This window comes from Lepisma saccharinum, chromosome 2 (assembly GCF_977018435.1).
Source record: "Lepisma saccharinum chromosome 2, izLepSacc3.1, whole genome shotgun sequence".
NCBI lineage: Eukaryota > Metazoa > Arthropoda > Insecta > Zygentoma > Lepismatidae > Lepisma > Lepisma saccharinum.
In genome coordinates this window covers 38,728,497-38,754,528 of record NC_139230.1, presented here as the reverse complement: position 1 = coordinate 38,754,528, position 26,032 = coordinate 38,728,497, and the positions used below count along the sequence as shown (strand labels likewise).

Sequence of the window (26,032 nt, the reverse complement as noted above, 5' to 3'; positions counted from 1 at the left end):
TTGAACCCACTCGCAACCACCCTAATAAAATATATATACATACATGCATACATACATACACACATACATACATTCATATATATATATATATATATATATATATATATATATATATATATATATATATATATATATATATATAATATACATACACACAAACATACACACATAAATATATATGGGGAAATGTAAAAAAAACAGTTGGTTCATTTGAAAACCTGATCTCCCTCCAACTCCAAAATAAGTTCCGACGTCCCTGATGTCAACAAAGGGAGAAGTAATATTAATGTGTTGTCAAGAGGCTGGAAGAAGCCTGCAGTCTAATTTATCAGCACATGATTTGTAGAGGCTTACTGGGGGCCTACTTCAAGCAAGCAACTAACAAAGGAAGCAGTTTATCATCTTGAGAGTTGAATTTGATGAGGATATACTGTGGGTTGGTTAAAAACATAAGGCTGATTGCATAGGTAAAGTTTTGTATTTCCACGCTGCTGTTTTTGTTGATTGTCTGATTAATTTTGAAGGACCACTACCTTCATTAACAAAGGTTGTGGTGGCTATAGTGGAACCACGAGCAAAACAACCTGCGCAGACCAGTGACTCCTGTGCACCGTACCCCCGTGAGTAGGGGAGGGGGAGAGTGGACCATGTTTCCTTATGGCCCGAGGTGGAGGGAAGAAGGGAAAGCTGCGCGGGGACTTTTCGTCCCAAGGTTTTTTTCCTTGTGGTCGATCTATAGGATGACACCAGGTAATTGGTGGTGGGAGATGGGTCAGTTACCATTATCGCATACAACTGACAATGAATATGCTTACATATTCAGAATAGGATAATAGTACACGTGAAACTTTTTTCTACTATACGTTAGCAAATTTTGTAAGTGAATTGTTACAATTTTGAAAATTTACAGTGAAGCTTGACTTGCAAATATAGTACAGGTATTTTTTTCTTGGGAGTGGAATTAGCACTGTCAGTAATCTAGGATAGAAGGGGATTCAAGTTATCTGACGCTTGTGGTTACATATAATAATTTATTTACCCACACACCACCAACACCCCTAAGCATGCTCCATAAAATTACTTACATACACCTGATTTATGAATATTTCATGTGAAAATATACATTCAGCACTCCTGTAAAAAACTGTTTATCTTTAGGGAGCCTTCTGGCTGAAGTGACGAGTGACACTTGTCATTGGGAAATAAACCTACAGAAATAAAAGCAATCTTTCATACTGAAGTGAAACAACAAGTTGCACGTGACTCTTGTCACATGCAGGTCACTCAGACTTGGCAGTTTTCTCAAGAGTGTGCATCATGTTGGCTTGGTTTGTTGGTGCAAATGAGAAGTGGAGGGGCTCATGGCACTTTGTTGCTTGTGATTTGGATCTCAAAGCTCCCTTAGTTAAATTCTAAATAAATTACTCATCACAAACACTAAAAAGAGCAAATTTAGGACAAAATGGAAACATGGTATCTTTGCAGGTTCAAAACAAAATGTTAGTCCCAGGTAATTTACTCCAAACATTTAGATGATTTCAAATTTTCATTCTCTTACCTGCCCTGGTTGAGGATGAATATGAGCGAATGCATATTCTCGTGTTACAGAAAAAGGACTGGTGACTACAGTTCTTGTTGGGGCAACATCTGTGGGTTGTCCTTGACTGCTAGCTGAACTTGCAGGAGGAGAAGGACTTAATGGTGGCCCTCGTCCATCACGTGGAGATGGCTCCCCCATTGGAGGTGTACTGGAGGTTGGTGGGGAATTGGCTGCTGTGACAGTCAAATCCTCTGAAACATACAAATATCATTATTATTTTATTTTAGAGTACTGGTTAGTGCACTGGGGCAGTAGCAATAACAAAGGCCCATCATACGTTTGATGCCCCATTGTAAAAAACAAGTCACTGGAAAATGAGAGAAACAGAGTGTTCCACTAGTACCCCTAAAGAACCAACTATATTTTTATCCACACACTACTGTACATCAAATCAAGATGCTTTGTGACCTTAATCCTTTTGAAATGTGACCAGATGTTGAGGGGCACTATTTCTGTCAAGTGGCAATGTGCATGTGTTTTACCGAGTCACTGAACATTATTTATGATGGCTGTATATATAATTGTCCAGAGGGTGTTTCTTGTGAATGGTTTATGAGAAAGTCTCTAAAGGTAACATAACATGATTTTTAGGAGATGTTTGGGGTAAGAAAAGCACCAGACTATTGGTGAAGACAATCTGCAGAGGACTCTTGATAACATGGAATGTCACGATCGAGTTTGTGCAACATACAAATGTCAATCTCACATCCACGTACTACAGCCTGGACTGTATTTTGCAGACTAGGAAGGCTCTGGCATCTGGATACACAGCCAGTGTTGTTCCTATATGTTTGTGATTGTCTCCTCATCCATTTCATCTTTTCATCCATTCATCCTCATCTTCACAATTAGCCAAAAGTGACAGAAAAGCGAATTAAAATAATACTAATCAATCAATAGAGCGCATGCAGATGTTGGTGAGGAACATTTTCAGTACTTACTGCAAATGGGGCTACATTCGCACCCACCAAGAAATGCTGTGACTCACATGTTCTGTTTCTATCTGACTATCTGGCAAAATAGCCTGTATAAATTAAGTAATTATGCAAAATTAGTTCAGCAGAATTGAAAATTATGAGGCAGAAATCTGTACAGAGAGAGAACTCTTCAAAATCAACGTACAAGGCAACACACAGTCAAGTGTAACTCATCCACAGAACTAATTCAATGTAGAAAATTAGAATTATTGATTCCAAACATTCATTTTAGTCTCCATTGACTATGATGAAAACTACTGTTACAGCAAGAGAAAAAAAAAACAGTAAAATGAAGTCTTACCTGTGGATCGTATAATTGCTACTGGTCTTGCCATTGGAGGTGGAGGGGGAGGAGGAAGCATTGAACTTGGATAGTACTGAGATAGTTTGGATGGACTTCGTGATGTAGTTGGCTGAGACTGTAAAAGAGAACAAGCATACACTTCCATCAGAAATTATTTCATTATTCATTCTAGCTACTTATCTATCACCTTTGCTTAATAAATATACAATTAAACTCTTTGAGTCTGTCACTAATTAATTTCATCAATTCAAAATAATCAATCTCTACCATTGCATTTACTTTGCTTGCACAAAGCAAAAAGAAATAAATAAAATTAAAAAAAAAGGGACAATTATATTTACTTTCCTTTCAAGAAAAAAAAAGGTCAAATACAGTGGAACCTTGATAACTCGAACCTCAACAACTCGAATAAAACCTTTATAAGAAGAATTTTTGTACAGTTTATGGGATGCCGTTCGAGCTCAATAACTCGAAGGTAGACTATGGAAAACCTTTATGAGTCGAAGTTAAATTCTAATCACCTCTATAACTCGAAGTTTCAGACCCACGGACCTCAATAAGTCTAAGTGTAGTAACTCGAAGTCGGCGATTTTGTCCCTACATAACTCGAACCCTGGTAAGTCAAAATTCTTGATACCTCGATTTTTTTCCCCCTCAAGTTCGAGTTATCAAGGTTCCACTGTATTACAGATTGATGTATAAGTTTAGCACAATCAAATAATACTTAATTAGTTTTATCATTCCTATTATGCTGTCTTAATTACTGACTATGGTACAAAAATCTGAAAATATGTATCAACCCCTAGCAATAAAATATTGTCAATATGTTTGGGGCATGCACTTGAATTGCACATTTGTTTTTCAATATACCATGATTCCAAAACCTTGAAAAAATTCCCTTGTCTATTGTATTATCTTGTTCATGAAAACCAATAAGCATGCTACAAAGTATTGGGTTTGTTTATTTTAGTTTTGTTTTAAGGCCACTCTGTGCACAGATAGGCTAACCTGTACTGAACATACAGTTTCAAGTAGGACCTGAACCACTATGCGCCTTTGCTGGGTATCCAACCTGGAACCCCTTGATTACAAGGTCACATTACCAGTACACCACTGGAGAGAACCATGTAAGGTAAGGAGGACAAATAATCCACTGCATATCAGATAGACAATTTCATTAATCTTTATACAGTGTGCTTCAAAAGCAATGAAACCCAAACTTCGCTCACTTATAACATGAAAACAACAAGAGATATTTACACCAGATTTTCTGCAGTGAGACTTTCATAAACTGAAATGTTTTTTTAATACTTAATATTATCAGTTTACTTCATAAAGGAAATTCTATAAATTAATCAATGGCAGAAGTCAGCATTATTTTTTTTTTCCAGAATGCCACTTTTGGTTGAGAAAAATGTGAAAGAAACTATTGACAGGTCAAAATTAGATTTCAACTGCAACCAATATGGGTCAAGTTCTGCATTTGATGATGGGTTTGGGACTGACGGTTATATGGGTTAAGTAAAAAAGTGCAATTTTAGGGACATATCACCTTAGTTGGCAATACTAACAGGACTAACAAAGTTTGTCAACAGACACAGGCAACATGTGCCTAAGTATTGATCATCCCACACACACACACATGTGCAGGGGTTGGAAGTTTAAAGGTGATCACAATGGCACATGTAAGCACATGAAAGGCATAGCACAGAATCATTTTTAGAGTTCTTCAATCAATATAGTCTCCAAACATTACCCATGACACTTTAGCTGGTAGCTTTATAATACCACCACCAGCCCCAGACGTGTTGTCACAGATAGATGTATATGTTGGGAACTATGTGGGAAATAAATGCCTTGATGGTTTCCTTGAGTTGAGAGAATAAATCAAAGGGTTGGAGACTGGTAGAGTATGAAGCATGGTACAGCACTTACCAACTGCAAGTTACGAGCAAGTCAGAGACAACACAAGCCATCGTAATGAGTGGTCAAAGTGATGCTGTTTCTTCCACAATACTTCATGCAGGTTTCCTTGCAAGAACTGCATAGTACGCAGCAGTAACGCTTTGTCCTTTGGTGGTGAGTAAGGATCACATTGTCACAATCACATGCAGCAAGAAGCATGACTTTCAAGAGCGTGGAGATCGGACATGTAGAATCCCCTCGTTAGATTGACATTTCAGTTGCATCTCGTACAAACTTGCCCTGCTTCATCAAGGTGATGACTCGTCATAGAATTCATATCCTGCAGGCTCATACATACCACTGTCAAGTTTCAATCTTCAGCAGCATGTGTGGAACACAGAATGTTACAATTTTCTGCATTTCCTTAAGAATTTTCAGGATGGTTGTGTAACCGATTAGCTAGGCACACACAGCCTCTGCTTGTGCATCCGTAATGGCAGGTCACTCAGTCTTAGGTTCATAACACATGCTTTTATGTCCCTGCTTGAAGGCATTCTGGATGTCTGGAAGGGGGGACACACCCTCCACTCTGAGAATGAATGTCAACCTAAACTACTATTTCACAAATTACTACAACCTATTTCACACACATAATTTCATTTCACTCACAGGCTTCTACTAGTTCCTGGTAGCACACCCTTGTGGTAAAGCTCCTCGCAGTTTTAATTTCCAGCCAGGAATGCTGCTTTGACTTGGAAAACATGTTGCGCCACCAACTGCATGCTCTGCACCGACTGCATAACATTACTGTGTGTGTGTATCACATGGCAGGGCAAAGCCCATGACACCAGATGAGGGGAAAGTTTGGCTTTGTATGTGTCAATATGGTCTGGATCACACCTATCAACATTCTCCTTCAGCACTGATGATCACTATTAAATTTCCAGCCCATGTGTGTACATATACACACACCGTACATTTCAGTATTATAAAGGGTGTTTCATAAAGTGCGCAGTTTTTAAATCGCTTGTCATTTTTTTGTTTGAAGGTTGGCAACACTGTTCTGATCATTTTCGTAATCTCTGATCAGTCCAATTATTACTTGAGCAATTTGTTGGCATTTATTCAGTTTAGTTGCCATGGAGTGGTTCACTATCGAGCAACGCGTCGTTATCTTGAAAACACATTACAGAAATGGGGAGTCTTATGCACAGACAGTTCGTAATCTTCACGTGATCTTCGGACGTAACAATGCCCCCTGCAACAACAGTTAGGAGGTTGATGAAGAAATTCGAGATATCCGGGTCAGTTGCAACCATAAATTCGCCTGGGCGAAAACGTAGTCATCGCACAGATGAAAACATTGCAGTAGTGCAAGACAGTGTGAATGTTCGCCCCTCGAAGTCACTTCACCGTCGTTCACATCAGTTGGTAATATTGGTATCCTCAGAGCAACGAATACTGAAAGAAGACCTTCATATGTACCCTTACAAGGTTCAGTTGATGCAAGAGATCAAAGCAACCGATCATGCGAAACGAATAAATTTTACACAGTGGTTTGTGACAAAACAAGAAGAGGACGGGAATTTTGCAAGAAAAGTAATCTTCAGTGACGAGGCACATTTCCACCTCTCAGGATTTGTTAACAGAATTGCCGCATTTGGGGTATATAAAACCCCAGAGTGATCCAGGGGTTCGCTACGTGTCAGAGTTTGGTGGATTTTGGTCAGGAAGTGTGATTGGTCCTTCTTCTTTGAAGATGGGAACGAAAATGCAGTTATGGTAAATGGTCCTCATTATTGGGACATGATCAGAAATTTTGTGTGGCCTGCTCTGGATGAACTGGATACCATGAGTATGTGGTTTCAGCAGGACAGGCCGGACCCTGTGGCCGAGCGGTTAGCATATTGTGCTGCGATGCCAAGAGTCCCGGGTTTGAATCCCGCTAGGGCTTGGTTGTTTGTGAATGTCCATTCATCAATTTCATCATTTCATCACTCATCCCCATCTTCGCAAATTAGCCAAGAGAAACAAAACGCGAAGTAAAATAAACTAAATTAATCAGCTGGACGGGGCTACCTGCCACACATCCAACGAGACAATAACCTTACTGCAAGAAAAGTTTCCTGGCCACGTGATCTCACTTCGTGGTGACCAGGAGTGGCTTCCAAGGTCTTGTGACCTCACCCCATGTGATTTCTTTTTATGGGGTTATGTGAAATCACAAGTGTACATGAACAAACCTCAAACAATCTCCGAATTGAAGAGGGAAATCAAACAGGTAATTGGTTCAATCGTCAGAGATATCTGCACAAGAGTCATGGTGAACTTCACAGATCGAGTTACTGCCTGCTTACAAAACGGAGGTGGACATATGCCAGACATCATTTTTCACTTTTAAATCGCATACAGGCATATGCAGGAAACTTTTCAATTTTCAATTATTAAATCGTAGTGGATGTGTAAAATAATAAAAATAAAAATGTCAACTTTCATGCAATTTTGGCCGAGTTATTGTATTTTTAAAAACTGCGCACTTTATGAAACACCCTTTATATGACAAACTTATAGAACTTTCCTAGGTACACACTATTTGCAGGCATACCAAATGGGTGAATTTACTGGAAATTTACCAATAAGCTGTTATTCTAAAACACAATTGTTGGATGATAATCATTATGACAATTAACTGACTCCATTTCTAGTTTTAGTGTTGAATTTTTAAAAAATTAAACTGTACCTTACATTACCACACAGTGAATCTAAGCTAATATAATGAATCAAGCACTGCCCTTGAACAACACAAAATTACATTTAGTAAGGACAGTATAAATGCTAACACAAGGAATATATATCCTCACAAACCTGTGAACCCTGCTGTGTATTTTCTGCCTCTTGACAAACAAATGTTACAAAATCTGACAATGTATCATGGCCATTCTCTGGATACTTGTTAGGACTATGCTGTGACTGGTCAGGGGTCTGTTGATAGTAACTTGCAGATGGGCCGCTACTAATGCTAGATGAGGCTATAGATGACACAGAACTGTGCTGTGGAGGCAAACCTATAAAATACATAAACATAAAAGTATGCACATATGCAAAGGGTATTATTAAATTGTGAATTATGCTTCTAATAACAATAAAAAAGTAGAACAAGTGTTTACAAGATAAACAAATAAAATATATTACAGAAGTTACAATAGTATATTGTATATGAAAAAATGCCTTTATGGCCAATAAAATACACTAAAATATCTACCCTACAATGATGTATTGGTTAATTTAGAAAAGAAAACTATTAATAAATTTGAATTTCTGGAATAATGTAGTGCTCTTCTGTTTGATATAAAGAGAAGAGCATTACATTACTTTATCCATATACTAGAAATATACACATACAAACCTGCTCAATGATAAAGTTCAAAATAAAACTTAGCAATTTATTTTGTTTCAATAGGTAGTTTTCTTTAGTATTTTAACATGTTCCTCAATATTCTTCTTCAGAATAGTTCTTATTACAAAACAAGTAATTCTGAAGATGGTATGTGTGGAAGTAATGTCAAAACACCAATAAAAATCCACATATGAAACAACAACAAAGCTACAATTTCAATTATTGTTAAAACAAAACCGCAATGTATTCTTAATGTAGAATTTCAAATGAATATGTAAGCTCAGCTTCTTTCCCTAATTTCAATGGACCATATAATGAACCTTGATTGATTGATTGATTTGTTGTTTTAAGTCCACTTTATGCACAGTAAGGCTAATCAGGACTGGATCTATAGTTTAAAGTGGGATCCACCGGGTATCAAACCCAGGACCCCATGATTGCGAGGCAACAATGCTACCACTGCACCATATAATGAACCTGTCTTCTTTGTTTTCATTTTGTTTTAAGCCCACTTTACACACAGACAGGCCAATTGGGACTGAACGTGCTGTTTAAAGTGCACCCACTAAAAATCGAACCTGGGACCCCTTGATTACAAAGAGGTAACATTGGCTACATCAACATCCAGGACACCCTGAACCTGTTACAAATGTGTGAATAATACCTAAGTTTCAACTATTGAAATTTGAACTATTTGCTCTGAAAACTATAATATTGTTTCCTGGTTTCAATGGTCAAAGGACTTAAAAGTTTCAAATGAAAGATCAAAGCTCTGTGAGATCTTCTACAGTGGTAATTCACTGAAGAGAAAATATGTGCTTGGATGGTTAAATTTTAATAGCAAAGTGTAAATGAATCAATTGTAGTGTCTCACTTTACACTATGTCTTCTGCTTCTCTGATAAATAGGAGTTAAGCAAATATTTTAACATTTCTAGATGGTACTGTTTTGGAAAACATCGTCACACTGCAGTTTTTGTTTTCGATTTCTTAGAAAAATTCATTCAAAATTCACATTCAATTCTCAGTATACCGTTTCGGAAATTTATTACTCCCAGTGACACTGATACTTTCAATCCAAATTAGTCAACTCAAAATTGAGGAAATTATCAAAAAGTTGGTCAAGTTGCAAAGAATGCATTAGAATACACATCCTCCACTGGGAATAAGTTACTTTGTCCGATATCTATTGATTTGAACATAAGAAGGAAATGAAGTGGACAAAATACTTCAGTACAGATGTGTTCTTGTAGCATAATAATATGTTTTGGATTAAATATGAAATGTTGGATGGGAAAGGCTAGCTAGGAACCAAATCTTGAACATTACATTGTGACCAAAAAGTGTAGTATGTATATATCAAGTATTGCAGTTATTGATGGTTAGCATGCTTTACACTATTTTAGCATGTTATATTTTAATGGAATTTATGGTTAATGAACAGTGCAGCCTTCTGTTAATGTTCAATACACTATTAACCTCTAGAAGTGAATACGTTATATAATGATTACTAATAATTACAAATATAAGGAAGCAGAGACCATTAACGAGGGAGTTTTATTGTATTATTACAACAAATGATACTTAATAACATGAACAGAATTAAGGGTTTTGAAAATAGAAATACGGTCAACTTGTAGTTAACATTATAAATGTCTGCAGAAAAATTAAAACTTAATTGGCAAACTGAATTCATAAGATAATTAAATGACTGATACATCTTTAATAAAAGTAAATCTGAAAATTCATTTAATCCTGTAGCCGTATAAGTTGACTTTGCAAAAATAAGTTCCGAGAATGACCTTACACAATAACAATTACATTTAAAACTCACAAAGAGAGAAGCATAGTAATACATTAAAGACATAAAGGTTACATACATATAATAAACACAAAACATAAATTCAACATTTATCTTCAGCATATGCACACACACACATACACAAAATCTGTGGCTCATTCTCACACACAATGTTCCTTTTATAAGCAAATTCACACTTTCTCTCTCTCACACGCACACACACACACACACACACACACAATAAACAGAGAAAACACATTACATATATTTTGGTGCATGAAGATTGACAATAAATATGAATGAAACTCGAATTGTGAAAGATGTGTAGAGATGAAACACTTATTTTATGCAATTAAATAAGGATAAAATGTGGTTCTCCTTTAGATCTAATGGATATGTACTACCTCATGGCTTTAAGCTCAACATATGTTGCATGCAAATGTCAATGCAAGATGTTACACTTGCTTGCTTCTTAAACAACTATAACAGGCAAAAAAGGAAATGATACCCAATGTCCCAACTGTCTATAATGATTCTATTATGTTTTGACAAAAAAACTGCTTTTCCAGATCAAAGAAGCTATTATAAACATCCATTCAATTTATTTTTAACTGCACATAACTCCACACAAAATTTTTGAAAAGTTATGGAACGTAGTAAAATTCGCTCAGTTAAATTAACTAGATTCTTTCAAATAGACAATTAAAACCAGTTTTATCATTTACACAAAGGAGCTAGTAGTAGAATAACACCATATCCAGATGTGTGCAATACAAATATAATCTTGAATGTAATATGAGAATATATCGGAAAATGTCAATAAAATTCTATTGCATTCCAGACTATCTGATATTACTTCAGTAACAAGTTATTGAATAATTTCATTTTAAATATAATTAATATACTGTTTCATTTAAAACCAGGAAGGGAGGGACTATTATTTACATTTGAAGTATCAAGATAAAGTGATGCTAATCGGGTGTCTTAATAATATTGTTAGTTGTCTTAGTATTTTAAAACCCACTGTCAAGGTTTTTAGTGTACCAACTATTAAAGAAATAGTAAATATAAATGTGGCATCCCTTGAACGTGTATTAAAGCTCTTATATGAATATATTTTAAATATAAACTAACCTTACAGAAGGTTTTACCTAATATGAATCTTATTCCAAATGAACAGATGAGAGTTATTTGTAAAGATTCAAACCCAGGATATCCAATCTTTTCAAACAAGTATTCTCAGGTTACATTGATGTTTACAACAACAATATATTGTATGTGCTTATAACATTGGTAGTAAATGCTGACTTAACCTGGCTGATAACCTGAGAACACTTGTTTGAATCACATTGCCGTTAAAGCTACAATTCCTATTATCTAATCTTTCATAGATAGAAATTTTTATGGAATTTTATATTTTTATATTTTACATTTTGATAGAATTTTTCACATATCAACATTTTGAAAGGTTTCTGAAATTTATATGCAATGACAAATGCAATCTCTACAAAATTTTAAGAAGAAAGAAGTATAAAAGAAGATTAGGCATTATAACTGAATAAACAATGGATGGAAGGGTACTTAACATACAATTACATATTTCTGGATAACACTGAAGCTTATTTAATGACATATTCAACAAATTCATTCCTTTTGGTCCAAATCTCACATCACAGCACACACGTACACACCAAAAACTTTACACAAATTAGTGTAGCCATCATATGAAATAGTGAAATTTTAAAATTCTCATGCAACACAGATGTGTATCAATTGGAAAATACTTTTTTCATTGGGGTTTCATTAATCTTGGTGTGTTGTGATAAAATAGCAAGACATCATATTACAGTACATACCATCTGCATAGAACAATAATCATAATAATAAAGATTTATTTATTTTGAGAAGAAACAGTTTCCAAAAAATGGAACTGTATTTTAAGCCACAAAGTAGGCAATACCTCAAATGTGATTCACAAATCATGTTGTTGATTTTCCTTGCATTCATACATGTAGATGCAGTGAAATTCAATTTGTATTTGTGTTTTTTCTTATTTTAGATCACTTTTCTGACACTTTTGACTATGCCAGTGAGTATGAATGATGACTGGATAAAAATAATTAAGAGACACTCAGAACGAAATGTCCATGCCTAGGCTGAGTTTGAATCTGGAAACCTCAGTGGCAAGATCATGAATTGACAATTCAATGCGTGAAGCCACAATGATACTACACCCTTCATCCCACTTCTACACACACACACACACAAACACACACATTTCTATGCATAAACATACACAAATCTGTATAACTTCATTCTTTGACAAAACACATGCATGACATGGATTTCAGATACCTGAAGCACCAACTGAATAATGAAAAGATAAAAGACACAGACTGGAAAACTTGTAAACAGTCTATGCTAAGATGTATATGTGTGAGATGTTTTCTTTTTTAAAAACATAACTACATGGAACAAATGGCCAAAATAATATGCAAAAAATATTTTAGAATCATTCAAGAATTGAAATATGATCCTTTCTGCAAAAGGATCAAGTTTTGAAAATTTTATAATAATTCTTAAAATACAAAGGCGGCAAATGCTTATTAAATTACTGGCACAAAATACTGTGAAAAGTGTTTTTGTGTAAAGATGGATGTCATGCCAATGTGTCCCATGCTTATGAAAATTAGGTTTCATAGTTAAATGTGTAGTGCATTACCTATTTGTGTTCTCCAAACAGTATGCATGTTTTCCTGTATAGTGCCAAAATTCTTTTGATGATGGGGAATACAAAACTTTCTTCTGTACCACAAAGAAAGCAACTTGTCACACACAACATTACTTTTATTACATATTTTCTCAATATATATATATATATATATATATATATATATATATATATATATACACACACACACACACACACACATACACGTGTTAATTAATTATATGTATTTTCAAGTTTTTAATTTGTCATGTGTGTGTGCATGTGTAGGTGGAAACCTGGCCAGATTCTTTCAATTTTATTGTTTGTATAAATAATGGTTGGGAAAGAAATGGGTTTTATCAACTTTTGTCCTAGAATGAATGTAGATGCAACTGAACATGGAGTGTAAAAAAGTGTTGATGCTGGGAGGAAACTGGGCATCTGCGGAAACTAAAGGAATTTTACTTCTGATGGATTTTTTCGTTCTTGTAAGTACCATCCGTCGGTTTAATGTGGATATGGCAAAGTGAGTTCCTCCTCGTCAATCCATGCAAGTTGTCACTTGGGGACAACCCACTAGTAACACATTAGAGAAGTTTTTGAAGATGTAAATGAAGAATATGTGTGTGTGTGTATGTAGCTCATATCCAGTTGCTTTAAACTATTCTTGTTGGTAGCTTAATTGCTTTTAGGCAGATGAGTTAAGAAAAGACTAGTAGAAATTAATGAAAGGCTAATGTTGGTATAACAACACCCTATTTATTTCTGTAGAGATTAAAGGAAAGAGAATGGCATACTCTATACAAACAAGAATTCTTTCCACCACAAGATTTTAAGTTTTATGTTAAGTAAAATGTAATGATTGATATACTAATGAAAGTTGCAGGTTATGCACGATTAAACTAAAGATTCATATTTAGTGCTCGTGCGACTTACTCATGTTGAATAAGTTAGTATACAATAAAATGTAGATACTTAAAAGGTACTTATGTTAGTGAGTATCGATTTTACTTCATTGCACAACCCTCCAACGTGTGCATCTAAGTGGGACCTTTAACGTGTTTGTGTGTGTCAAGCTGTGTTCACACGGGCTTTTAAATAAGTCTTTTAACATGTTTATGTGTTAAGCCTTGTGCCCAAATGGCCTTTTAGATCAGTGTTTTACAGTTGGGAACATGGCAGTTTTATGGCAGATGACTAAATGTTCCTTTCTATTCCTTTCCACACACTATAAATTCCCAAGTCCTTGTCATATCTGACGTGGCTAAGGTGTAGTTACACTGGCCTAGTTTGGTAACCTGATGAAGGGATCAATGGAATCCTGAAACGTAGTTTTCGTTAAAATCAATACTCACTAACGTAAGTACCTTTACGTATCTACATTTTATTGTATACTAATTTAAACTAAAGAGTAAAGAGGTAGAAAAAAATGACGTTAAGTAAGAAAAATGAACAAAAATTTACTTTTTTAAATGCATTTATGCTGCATTGTCATGAAACATAGGGGCTGCTATGAAGATATTTTTCACACATGTTTCTCGAACAATGACTACCCATTCATCTACACTTGCAGCACTCACATATAAACTTTACAACAGAAGGTTAGAAGACGTTCCAAGTTTGCTGCATAAAATATTCATTCACTGAACTTTCTCTCTAGGAATATATATGAGAACAATAATTCATGCAAAGGAAAGTGTTATTTATTTTAATAATGGAAAATTATATCTATCTCTTATGTAATTTTTCTTCCAGTTTGGAAATTATCTGAACCACATTGGTCAAGTTTCTTATATTGCTCATCTGGATACGATATCTCCTACTAGTTCCTTATCAGAAGAAATAGCTCAAACACAACACAGCACATTACACCTTAAAGCTAGCAAAAGCTGTATTTGTATAGTAACATTATCCACAGGAGAAAAATATGTAACTACTTAATAAAAAAGTAAGATAAGTGCAAAAAAGTGATAAAAATTAGTTAGTCATTAAAGAAAAAGCAGGAAACCATGAGAATGTTAAAAGTGCTTCTCTGAAAAACCAGCTATCAATTTAATCGGTTTATGTACACCATAATACATATCCTCTGTCTTAGAGACTCATTCTGAAACACAGCACTTGAGAGGTTCCCTTCGTAAACAAAGGCAACCGCTAAATATTAAATTTTGTGCTTTTGCTGAGTTTCATTCAAACTGTGTTATGTGTGACACAGATCAAGACAACAGCAACCTGTGATACAGCCAGAGTAACACCACATCAATTTAACCACACAGCTACCACACCAAACCACAGAAGTACCTGTTAACAGATGGGCCTGTCATCATGCAATGAGGAGGGGTAAACTGAAACAAAAGGATTAAGATTGGTTACTACACATTGGTTGACACCTTGCAAGGTTAACCAGTCTCAGTTGCCTTCACACTGTGCAAATATAAAAGAGGTAAAACTTAAGGACTGATGGATAAAGGTTTGACTATGAGTTGCAGATTATATTAAAGAGGTTTCTCACCCAGTCACCTGGTGCATACAGAGAAACTGACAGGTCCCTTATTACCCGTAAGCACTATTTAACAATCTCAACTTATTCATGCTCTACCCCACGAAAAAAAATATTCTTAAAATTAAACCTTCTTCCCACTAGTTAAAGATTCAAATTTGATCGAATACTCATTGCTCTGTATGACCGTCACCACCTACCTTCCCGGCTACGAGGGCTAACCACAGCCCGACGGTTCTCATGACTAGACATAGGATCCTCATTACTGGGTGTTCTAACTGAGGGAAGAGCCCCGCTAGAAACTGGAGAAAAGCTCGACGTCTCAGGCTTCGAAACCTTCCCAGCATGCACCAGGTGGGGTGAATGCACGGAAGGTGGACCTGCAAGCAATCATTCTACTAAGGACTCTCATCTGCATTCTACACTAAGCTAAAACTGAGGCAACGTCCTCTCACAGTTCTTTTTTTTCTGAAAAATTTTAGTGTGGCTGTTGTAGTTCTATGGGACTATTAAGCATGTAAAAGCATTGTAAAAACTGTTGTCATTCCAAAAACACTCCATTCTTAGCAATTAAAAAAACACCAGTTACTGCTGAGAAATCACTGTTACTTTGCTATACTAAGGTTTTAATTTCATTACCGTTATTTATAGGCTAATATCAAAAGCTCTTGCACAGACTTTTATCACCTCCAAATAAAGTATTGCTATTTGTTTCAAAGAGCATAATAATCTATCACATCACAACCATGCACATATTTTGAACAAGCTCGGGGCTTAGCCAAACATTTAATCACACTATGTACACATACAATAAAGTAAAAAAAGAAAGTAAGTCTGTCTTGATGTATGAATTAAGGGCATTCATTACAAAACATAAGGTAAAGAAACATAATGAAGAAGACAGATATAGAAAATATAATAACTTTTACTCACCACAAGAAACCAGGCGAGCAATCTAGCCAACTGTTCCATGAAGCAACTTGCTAAAATAGGTTTCTCCTACTGTTTTACACAATGTACTATTCTTGAGATAACCGATTTCTTAATAATTAGTATAAAAACAAACTACTCCCAAAATACAGCAATTTTAAGTAAATTCAAAAGCAACAAAATGCAAAAATATATAATTATCTCAAGAATGTAGTTTACTTTCTACAAGTACTAAGTGACTTGATGATAAAAAGCATACAAAGTTTTTGGGCAAATTTGCATGCTGCATTCAATTTTAAAAGATAACAATAGCAGATGCAGGTAACATAACGACTGAATGATTCAAATAGTCACGGTCTGACAGAGATGAATCAAGAAATCATTCATGGAAAGAAAATAAAATTCCTGCTTTACGTAGAAGGGTCTTCCCCACAAAACATGAAATATGGAAAGGAAACATGGGGAATAGCGGGGATAAATGCTAAGAGGTAACAGAAATGCAGAATAGAAGAAAGAAGAGAAGATAGATAGAAGTACCTAACCCACCGTGGTCGACATCCGAATGCCAACTGGAGGCCTGGCTGGAAAGTGAAGCTGGACTTTGCCCATAGTATGCAACTTCACTACTTTTATCCCGTCCAGTAGGAGGTGCACCCAGATCTATTTCTTCCTCTGTTGAGCTGAGACGACGTAAACGCTTGCTTCGAGGTTCTCCAGGGCTCTGGGAGCTACGAGGCAGTGACAACGGACCTGAAGATATAAGTGATTACCAATATTTATATAGTAAAGAATGTAGTGGTAAAAAAATTAATAACCAAACTACATATGCAACAAGTAAACTTGCAAATTTAATATCTATTTCTGAAAACCTTCAGCTCCATGTGTAAAGCTGAAACAAATATATTTTTACAAAAAAGGTAAAGTGCTCCCCTGTGCTTAGCACCACGCCATGAAGGCATATAGGGGGTGTGGGGGTAATGCACAACACTTTCTTGATCCGGTCGTGAGTGGGGGTGATGTGATCAGCATCACGCCCTTGACCGCCTTTACCCCCCAGGGTTTCCCCCAAGTACCCATGTTATTCGATGCTGGGTGGGTGCCGGGGCCGCTTCCAATGTTAGAAAAGTTCCCGGATTTGAACCGGCTGGGGTTCGAACCCGGTACCTTTGGCATGGTAGTCAGACACGTTATAAACTGAGCCACCGCGGCTATATTTTTACAATCTATTGTAAATGAGAGTGAAAAGTTTTGTGAGTAATAGTGAAATGTTATCAGTTTACATAAATTTTACTTTTAGTGTGGCACCTGCAAGTCAAAAGATGCCAGCTATTTTTTAATTGTCTCTATTGAAACATTTAAAATTTTCTCAACTGTCAATGCAGATATGTATTTGTAGATGCCAACAATGATTTCGAATTCTGTGTAGTTCTTGACAGCATTTTCCTTGTTCCAGACACAATAATTCTTCTACACAACAGCTAGACAAACTAAATTAAATAATGGATTTTGAAGCTGCAATTAGTGCAAGTAGAGGTACTGTGCTGAAAATCGCACACCAATGTATCTATGTATGAGCTGTGGCCAGTTGGCAGCATACTAATGATGGTGTTGTGGATTATTTGTCAGTCCTGTAGGAGAACTGAAAGTAAGTAGAGTGCTCTGCATGTGCATATGGATGTGAAGTTTTTGCTTCTCTCCAAATATTGCAAAGAGGTCACATCAATAAAGGTACATGACACATGCAGTCATGTCAGAAGTAGTTGCTAACTCGGTGGAAGCCATTGTTTGTACTACACTATCCCTGCATTGATGTCCATTCACCAATTCCACAATTTTCATACACTGCTTCAGAATTTAGTTTCCTTTTTGTCAGGCACATATAATTCAGGAAGCATATGGCCAACCTCCATGGCAGAGTGGTTAACACAGCACACTACAATGCCAGGGGTCCCAGGTCCCTGCGCATGGCTGTTTGCAAGTGTCCCTTCATCAATTTCACCATATCATCACTCATCCTCATCTTCATGATTAGCCAAAAGTGGCAGAAATGCATAGTAAAATATCCCAAATCAATCAATTGGGAACATATCAATATCAACATCTCAGAAGTCTTACTTTAATGCCAGCACCTGTCTTCCTTACCTTTAAATATGATAAATATGTGGGCTTCTCTGATAGCGTAGTGGTAAAATTTTTGCCTTGTAATCAAAGAGTCCAAGGCTTGATAATCGGTGGAGGTACCTAGTGCTTCAGATACCACCTTGAACCATAGGTCCAGTCCTCCGGTTTGGCCTATCTGTGCATGCAGTGGACTTAAATAAAGCTCAAACAATAGATATGCCATGCATCTTACTAATGGATCAGAAATGAACAAATAAGTTCGGAGCATTTCCTCTCCTTCTTTAGTGAAAATGCAGTAACAGAATGAATTATACCAATCACCTAATAAGGGAATGTTCTTTATTCACAACTTCTGTAATTCAGCACTAGAACTTAACAATTTAAAAGGCTGGTGATTATTGGGGAACAATATTGCAGTCATTCTAAGGTTTGAAGTTTCCCAGAGGGTGAAGGTGATGACTTAGATGATGGCTTAGTTTGACAAAATATAAGATGTATTATATATAATAAATACTTTTTCAATATTGCAACAAACTGTTCTCATCAGCCACAACTGTCAAACTAGATTCTAAAGCAGTACTGTTCTTGATTGCCCAGATGAGTTCACTCCACACCATTAAATTTATAACAGTGACAAAAAGAATTGTTGAAAACAAGAATTAAAAATGCTCCAGCCCAGAAGTAGTTTCACGCAATACAAGAATTGTTGTCTTGTAAATGTAGAGAAGCTCCTGTGGAAGATACAAACAAGCCTTTGTGCTCTCACGTACTTGGCACTGCTGAATGTGTAGCTCATGTGAGGGTGGAGGAAGATGGCATTGAAATTTCATGGCTCCCATTGACTACTATCTGTCCACAACAGTGGTATCATTCAACATCCATGGCTATTTAATTTTAAAATTATTGACCAATATTTTTATTATGTGGAGACCTACACAAGTAAACTGTAACTCATTTTCTGTCACATGAAAAACACATTTCAAAAGAATAGCTTTTGTTTTGGTGAAACAGGAGCCTAAATATTGTAGGAATCCACTCCCATATTGCATATCAGCTGCATTGGATGCAAGCATACACCAATCATACCTACACTTTGCATGTAGCCAACTATGACCATACATTTATTCTACATTAATAATCACCCAGAATCTCCAAACTCATATGGGCTGTACTTTCAGAATTTTTTTAACAATAATTTTAAGAAATAATCTAAATATGTCAGTGTAGCATGAAGCTTCTTCCATATAAAATTCCTTATTTATCACTATCACATTGGTATTACAGAACAATGCAAGCACATCATATGAGGAAGGATCAAATGAAAACCGCAAAAGTGCCATTAAAAATATTTTTTTTTCTTTCTAGGTATTTGGAAATTTGCAGACACAGTCCTTGACGTCTTTCCGAGCTGGTAGTATGAAGCAGTGCCGGTAGGTGGGGTTGGATGTGAGTAACAGCTGATTCACCACTACGCAGTTGCACCAAGCAGGAACAGCATGGAGTTATTCGATTTTTAAGGAGTGAAGGTGTGAAACTGGTTGATATTCATCAGAGAATGCAGACGAAGTATGGGGATGCCTGTCTGTCACAGCGGCAAGTCTACGATTGGTACAAGAAATTCGCAGAAGGTACGACTTTATTGACTGATGCTCCCTGTCCGGGTCAGGCTCAGCGAGTTGTGACAGAGGAGTCCATAGCCACAGCAGATCGGCTTATTCAGGAAAACCGGCATGTCACTCTGGCTGAAATGGCTTCCTTGCTGAATATGAGCTTCGATTCAGTACAACACATAGTGCATGATGAATTCTGCTACAGAAAAGTGCCCGCCAGGTGGGTTCCTCGACAGCTGACGCAGGAACTGAAAGTCCGTCAGGTTGATGCATGTCAAGAGCTGCTGAGGCGTTATGAAGAGGAGGGTGAGGATTTTCTAGCTCACATTGTCACCGGGGATGAAAGTTGGGTGCACCATTTTCAACCGGAGACGAAACGTGCAAGCAAAGAATGGCGACATTCGTCTTTGCCGAAACCAAAGAAGTTTCGCAGCCAGCCCTCTCCAGGGAAAGTCATGTTGACTTTATTCTACTACTAAGAAAGGTCCTATTCTGGAACAATACATGCCCCATGTACGACAGTGACTAGTGACACCTACACAGACCTTCTCAAGAACCATTTGAGGCCAGCGATATGCACAAAGTGAAGGCTGAGTGCAGGTGTTTTGCTTCAACATGATAACACCCGTCCTCATTCTGCTTGTGCAACCATGAAAACCATCGATGACCTACGCTTCAAGTGCCTACCACACCTTTGGTCCATTAAAGGAGCACCTTGGAGGGCAGAGGTTCAAGTCTGATGAAGATGTCCAATCGGCGGTACACGAGTGGCTACACAGTCAACCGAAAGAAATTTTCTCACGCGGTATCAAATCACTACCTATCCGATGGCGTAAGTGCATTGAATTGAGAGGGGACTATATAGAAAAATAATATACAATCAAACATTATCCCTGCATTAAAATAGTGGAAAAAATTAATTGCGGTTTTCATTTGATTCTCCCTCGTAGAAAGAATTGACAAGAGCACAACATTAGAATTTATCACATCACAGTAACCCTCTCAAGCCCACCTATCTTCACATTCTGGTTCATTTCTGATGGGTAGTACCAAACAAGTTGCATAGTGGTAACACTGTCTCCTTGTAATCAAGGTGTCCTGGGTTCAATACCCAGTGGAGGAACATTGTACAGTGCTTCAGATCCCACTTTAAACTGTAGGTCCAGTCCCGATTAGCCTATCTGTGCAAAAGTGGATTTAAAACAAAAATTGAAAATGTTTCAGATCACACCTGAAAGTGGAGAAAAATGAAATGTGTATACACCAACACATGCAATTGAAAAGGTTGTACATCAAATATGCATTTCCAATTTAATATATTCGTATCGGATGAATAAAATATTGGTTTGTTGAAGTTTGTAAATAGCACATAATAGTACATCTCATGGTAACACTTATTGAATTGAATATATTACTTACTGTATGCTCCAGATGTCATCATAGAGGTATGGTCTGGTGCAGGAGGAGTATAACTATTGCAATAGTAGCCAGGGTTTTCAATTTTAATAGCATTAACTGGGGGCTGCATACCATTAGGACCTTGCATTATGGAAGCTGCAAGAAAAGGCATGTTATCAGCTCTTTGTCATTATACTATGTTAATACACATAACCCACAAATTCATGTAATAAATGTGATGTTTAGATTAACGCAAACTTGATTATATTCATATAGAAAAGGAACTGCAAAATAAAATAATAATAATACACATTAAAATGGAAACAAAGAGAATATTACTATCCAGAATATTTCATAAAACAGTTTTATTTATTAAGCCAACTTGGTGGCAGAGTGAGTTAAGTTGTCAATTTTTGATCTTGCCACTGAAGGTTCCAGGTTTGAGTATCAATCTATGCAAAAGTGTTCTTTGCGAGTGTCCCTTCATCAATTTCATCTAATTATCATTCATCCTCATTATTGCGATTAGTCTGAAGTGTCAGAAAATCGAGGCTAAGTAACTAAAATACAAATGCAAATACAGTTTCATTCATTATTTCCTCAAACATTACATAATATACCAGCCAAATGCTTTGCAGACCAAGGGAGAACAAACAAATTCCTTAGCCACTCACTCATGTAGACACTAGCAGTATATTGGTGATATGATTTTGTTTCAGAACATGGTATGGTTTTGCCTTTTTTTTAACCTGTACAATTGGTATGCATCTGCAACTTGCACAACACTATGAATGCATTTTTCACTTTGGGCCACTTATAATGTAAGAGTAGAGCTCCACAAAATAAGCATTTGTCAGTCAAGAAGTGATGATAATTACGTATAATAATTTCTTGGTTTGAGTACATATTTCATGAAGAGGGATTAAGCTCAAATGCCACTAGTGGGCACTACTCAAAACTATCTACACATTATATTTAAAAGCTTCATTAACTAATATGTATTTCTTATATATGACTATAATATATATTAGATAGCCCAAATTTTATCCTTATTTATTACAAAGGCAGACTCAGTGGGGACATTTGGGTACTCATATCTCAAGGTTATCCATTGCTTAGATTAGATGAAAATAATGATGGGAGACATAACAATCAGGCAGGGACTAGCAACCTGGAATCTTCAGTGGCAAGATAGCCACTCAATGTGTTCAGTCACCAAGTTAACAATAGCGTATCATGCTATCACGAGAAACTTTTTCCAAATATATTGTTTGCTTTCTAACATTAGGTTTCAGCTTGAAATAAATGTGTGATTACAATGCGGGAGATATATTTTTTCATTGAGATGATAAAAAAAGAAAATTGTCATTCAGTATGCTGTATGACTAATTATTTCTGTGAATATGATTATAACTGAACATCTGTTTGAAGAATGTTCCTCCTGTTATTGAAAGGATCCCTCTCCAATGGCGTAACGGTAACACTGTCATCTTGTAAATAAAGGGTCCAAGTTCGATCACCAGTGGAGTGGTTCAGATCCCACGTTATGATAAAGGTCCAGTTTCGATTAGCCTCTGAGCATAAAGTGGACTTAACTGAAAAAGTCCCAATTCATTTCACTATATGCATATAGTAGTTAATCATTTTTTTCTACGACAGACCAAAGATTTGAAAATTACTTAAAAGAATAAGTAATTTGTTCAATGTTTGTAACAAGCTCTAATTGCAATATATCTAGACAGAAAACGGGAGAGAAAACAGAGGTGCACACTGTATACATTCCTAACTGTTCACTTAAGAACAGAAAAATATAAGTAGGCCATTGCTTTTCTCGTTTGTGTGTATGGTGGAGAGGGGGGAAGCTAATTTGCTAATCTGAGACTATATCTAATAATTTTAATTATGTGATTGGAGGTTGATATGCACAGCAAAATTAGTTGTAATAATATCATCATTAGATCTTGCATGTGGCAACTTGAGACCATTTTAGTTATAATTTTGAAAATATTTTTCCTTTGTAAGAATCCATTTGAAGGTAAGGTAAAGTTACCTCATGTTCCCTTCACTCTGTCATGAAGGCATATGGGGGGGATGTGAAGGTGATATGATCAGCACCATGCTCCAGATACCTTTACTCTGCAGGGTTGCCCCCCAAGTACCTATTTTATTAGAGGCTGGGTGAACCTCAAAGCTGCTTTATGCAGAGAAAATGCCGGAAAAATTTCCACCTGAGATCACTGAACCTGGGTTTCGCATGGTAGCCAGACACCTTGTCAATTAGACTGCAGAACCCATTTAATTTATATGCATACCATAATTTACTTGAATGTTTTTGTTCTTTGTACTATATGTGGTAATGGGTGCAGTTACAGTATCAATAATTCCATCCAGATACAGTGAACATTTTTCTGCCAAAAACACAAAGACAATTTAGAAGACAACAGAGAAGTGCATACTACATGCAAGATGTGATAATTAGAACAAAATGCAAAAGGTGATGTTAGAAGAAATGACAGAAGCAGTGCAATGTCATTTAAAAGGGTTAATCGCCTATTGATGTGTTCACTGAATAAAGCTACAGGTCCATGGGCCTCACCATAAATGTTTGCATTGGGGGTCAATCCCTTGACATAAGCTTGAATTATTATTAATCCACGGGGAGAGCCTTCTGCTTGATACATGAGAGATTAAAGAACACAACAGTTTTTTCTTACTTTGTACACTCCTGTTCACATAAAGTGGCACACGTTATAGGGTTGAACAGTTGAAGATTGTTTGTTTCATTTGTTGTTTTAAGCCCACTTTATGCACAGATATGCTAATCGGGACTGGACCTACAGTTTAAACTGGGATCCGAATCACTGTGCAATGTGCCTCCACTGGGTATCAAACCTGGGACAGTTGAAGAATGTGCAAATTTATCGGAACAGGAGTGTTCATTTCATATAGTTAACACACTGAAATACATAGTAATTCAATTTTGTTTTGTTCAAGAAAAACTTCTGAACACAAGATTGAAACTTGTGTCACCTCTTACATAAAAATCTCGTTTTCGGAATTTTGAAAACTCATAGATTAGTTTAGTTTAACTAATAGAATTTGAAAACATAAAAATCCCAACCGAAGTGCTGCATTTTACACATTTTTTTGTTCTGGCTCATTATTTACTTGGGCCATTCTGTTGCAACACTGATTAACTGAAATCCCTTCCCGATGGCATAGTGGCAACGTCCCGGTTTTGGTACCCGGTGGTGGCACATAGTGGTTCGGATCCCACTTTAAGCTGTAGGCCCAGTCCCGATTAGCATATCTGTGCATAAAATGAACTTAAAACAAAAACTCAAAAATTAATTAACTGAAGTATTATATTATTATTATCGACTATCAAAATAAAAAGTTGTTTGCTTTTCCTAATTTGCAATGAACGCCTTCAATTTCCAAGGGAAGTCGAGTGATAGTATGTTCGACTCTCCCCTCCACGTTTACCCTGTCACATTTTGAAGAAATGCTCCTAGCGTCTCCTTCAGTCTCTTTACGATCTTAAAAATTGTTGTATTGGACTTAAACGTTATTATAACATTCCCATAACATCGTAAAGTATTGTGAGTTTTAAGGCACGGAAAACAATGTGGTCTAGGAAAAAAAAAAACTTTACGTCAGCTAAGTGGAATAAAGATTGGAAAGGGGAAAAAAAGGAGGGGATCGCACAGTTTGCTATCCTCAGCAATACTTCTGTGATCTATCTCCTTGCTCATACTAACACAGCACGTGACATCAATAGCTAATGGCCCCTACCCTATCGGATTTCCATAGGGTGAACATAAAGGGTGACTCCTCATTCCTACTTGTCTGACCCGGAAGCGCTCACACAAATCAAATATTCTCCCTCGTCGAAGAAAGAAAAAGGAATATGGAGAAGGCCAAAACTTCAGTCAACAAAATCTTTACTCGATATCCACTAATATTCAATGAACTGCCATTATTACATTCATAAATATTCATGCGTGTAGAAGTCGTCAGAACCTCTAAGCAAATGACCAATGGGTTGTCGATCATTACAATCGATAAAAAGACTTAAGCAAAATGTCCGCGATTATACAAGCGAACACCACAGCATAAAAAAATGGGCGTCACCAGAAAATTTTTGTAGGCCCCTGATAAAACTTGAATAGTAGAAATAATAACAAGAATAATAATTATTATCAAGGTTATTATTATTATACAATAACTATTATAAATTAATAAAAGTAAATCAAAGTGAATCAAAGCACACTTATTCCATTTTGTTATTAACTTTTACACACATCGTTGAAGAAAAAGATTTAAAAGTTATTCAATTTTAGAACCATTTATTCATTGGATGGAACATAAGCTGGTTCCTGCATTTTAACCTCAATTCTTTCGATCTAACACGTCTTTTACTTGGTTATTCTGTTTGAATATTAACTAACTGAACATGTTTTTGTCTTTTTAACAATAAACATAACAAGCTTTCTGCTATTTTTAACTTGAAATGAACTATGCCAATTTCCTGTGGGGAGGGGGGGGGGGCTCCCGACGGCCATGAGCATGAAATAAAAAGTAACATTGTGCATTTGCACGAAACGTTCTTCTAGTTTTCTAGGCTGGCGGCTTTCTTTGTTTAGTTTTATGGAGAGAAAGAGAAAAAAATCTTGTGGAACGCAAGGAATGGTTATGTCCCGCAATGCACATAACAGCTCCTTGAAATCATGTGTCTGACATAGATTATGTGAAATGCTAATAACAGGGGGCATTTTATCCG

The 26,032-nt window shown here is 36.3% G+C and overlaps 1 protein-coding gene across 12 annotated transcripts in view; it reads right to left on the bottom strand.

Annotated features, from left to right (window-relative positions):
* NfI (Nuclear factor I) overlaps nucleotides 1-26,032 on the bottom strand; it is a 436,655-nt gene that overhangs the window by 25,997 nt on the left and 384,626 nt on the right. For 9 of the 12 annotated variants that reach the window (XM_083117283.1, XM_083117282.1, XM_083117284.1 and 6 more), the window contains 6 exons: nucleotides 21,271-21,405; nucleotides 16,658-16,870; nucleotides 15,391-15,570; nucleotides 7,652-7,851; nucleotides 2,879-2,996; nucleotides 1,559-1,791 (listed from right to left, as the gene is read on the bottom strand). In XM_083117283.1, the coding sequence (XP_082973409.1) occupies nucleotides 1,559-1,791; nucleotides 2,879-2,996; nucleotides 7,652-7,851; nucleotides 15,391-15,570; nucleotides 16,658-16,870; nucleotides 21,271-21,405 (1,079 nt within the window). The remainder of the gene's footprint in view (nucleotides 1-1,558; nucleotides 1,792-2,878; nucleotides 2,997-7,651; nucleotides 7,852-15,390; nucleotides 15,571-16,657; nucleotides 16,871-21,270; nucleotides 21,406-26,032) is intronic. The other 3 variants (XM_083117279.1, XM_083117286.1, XM_083117287.1) reach the window with 3 other exon arrangements.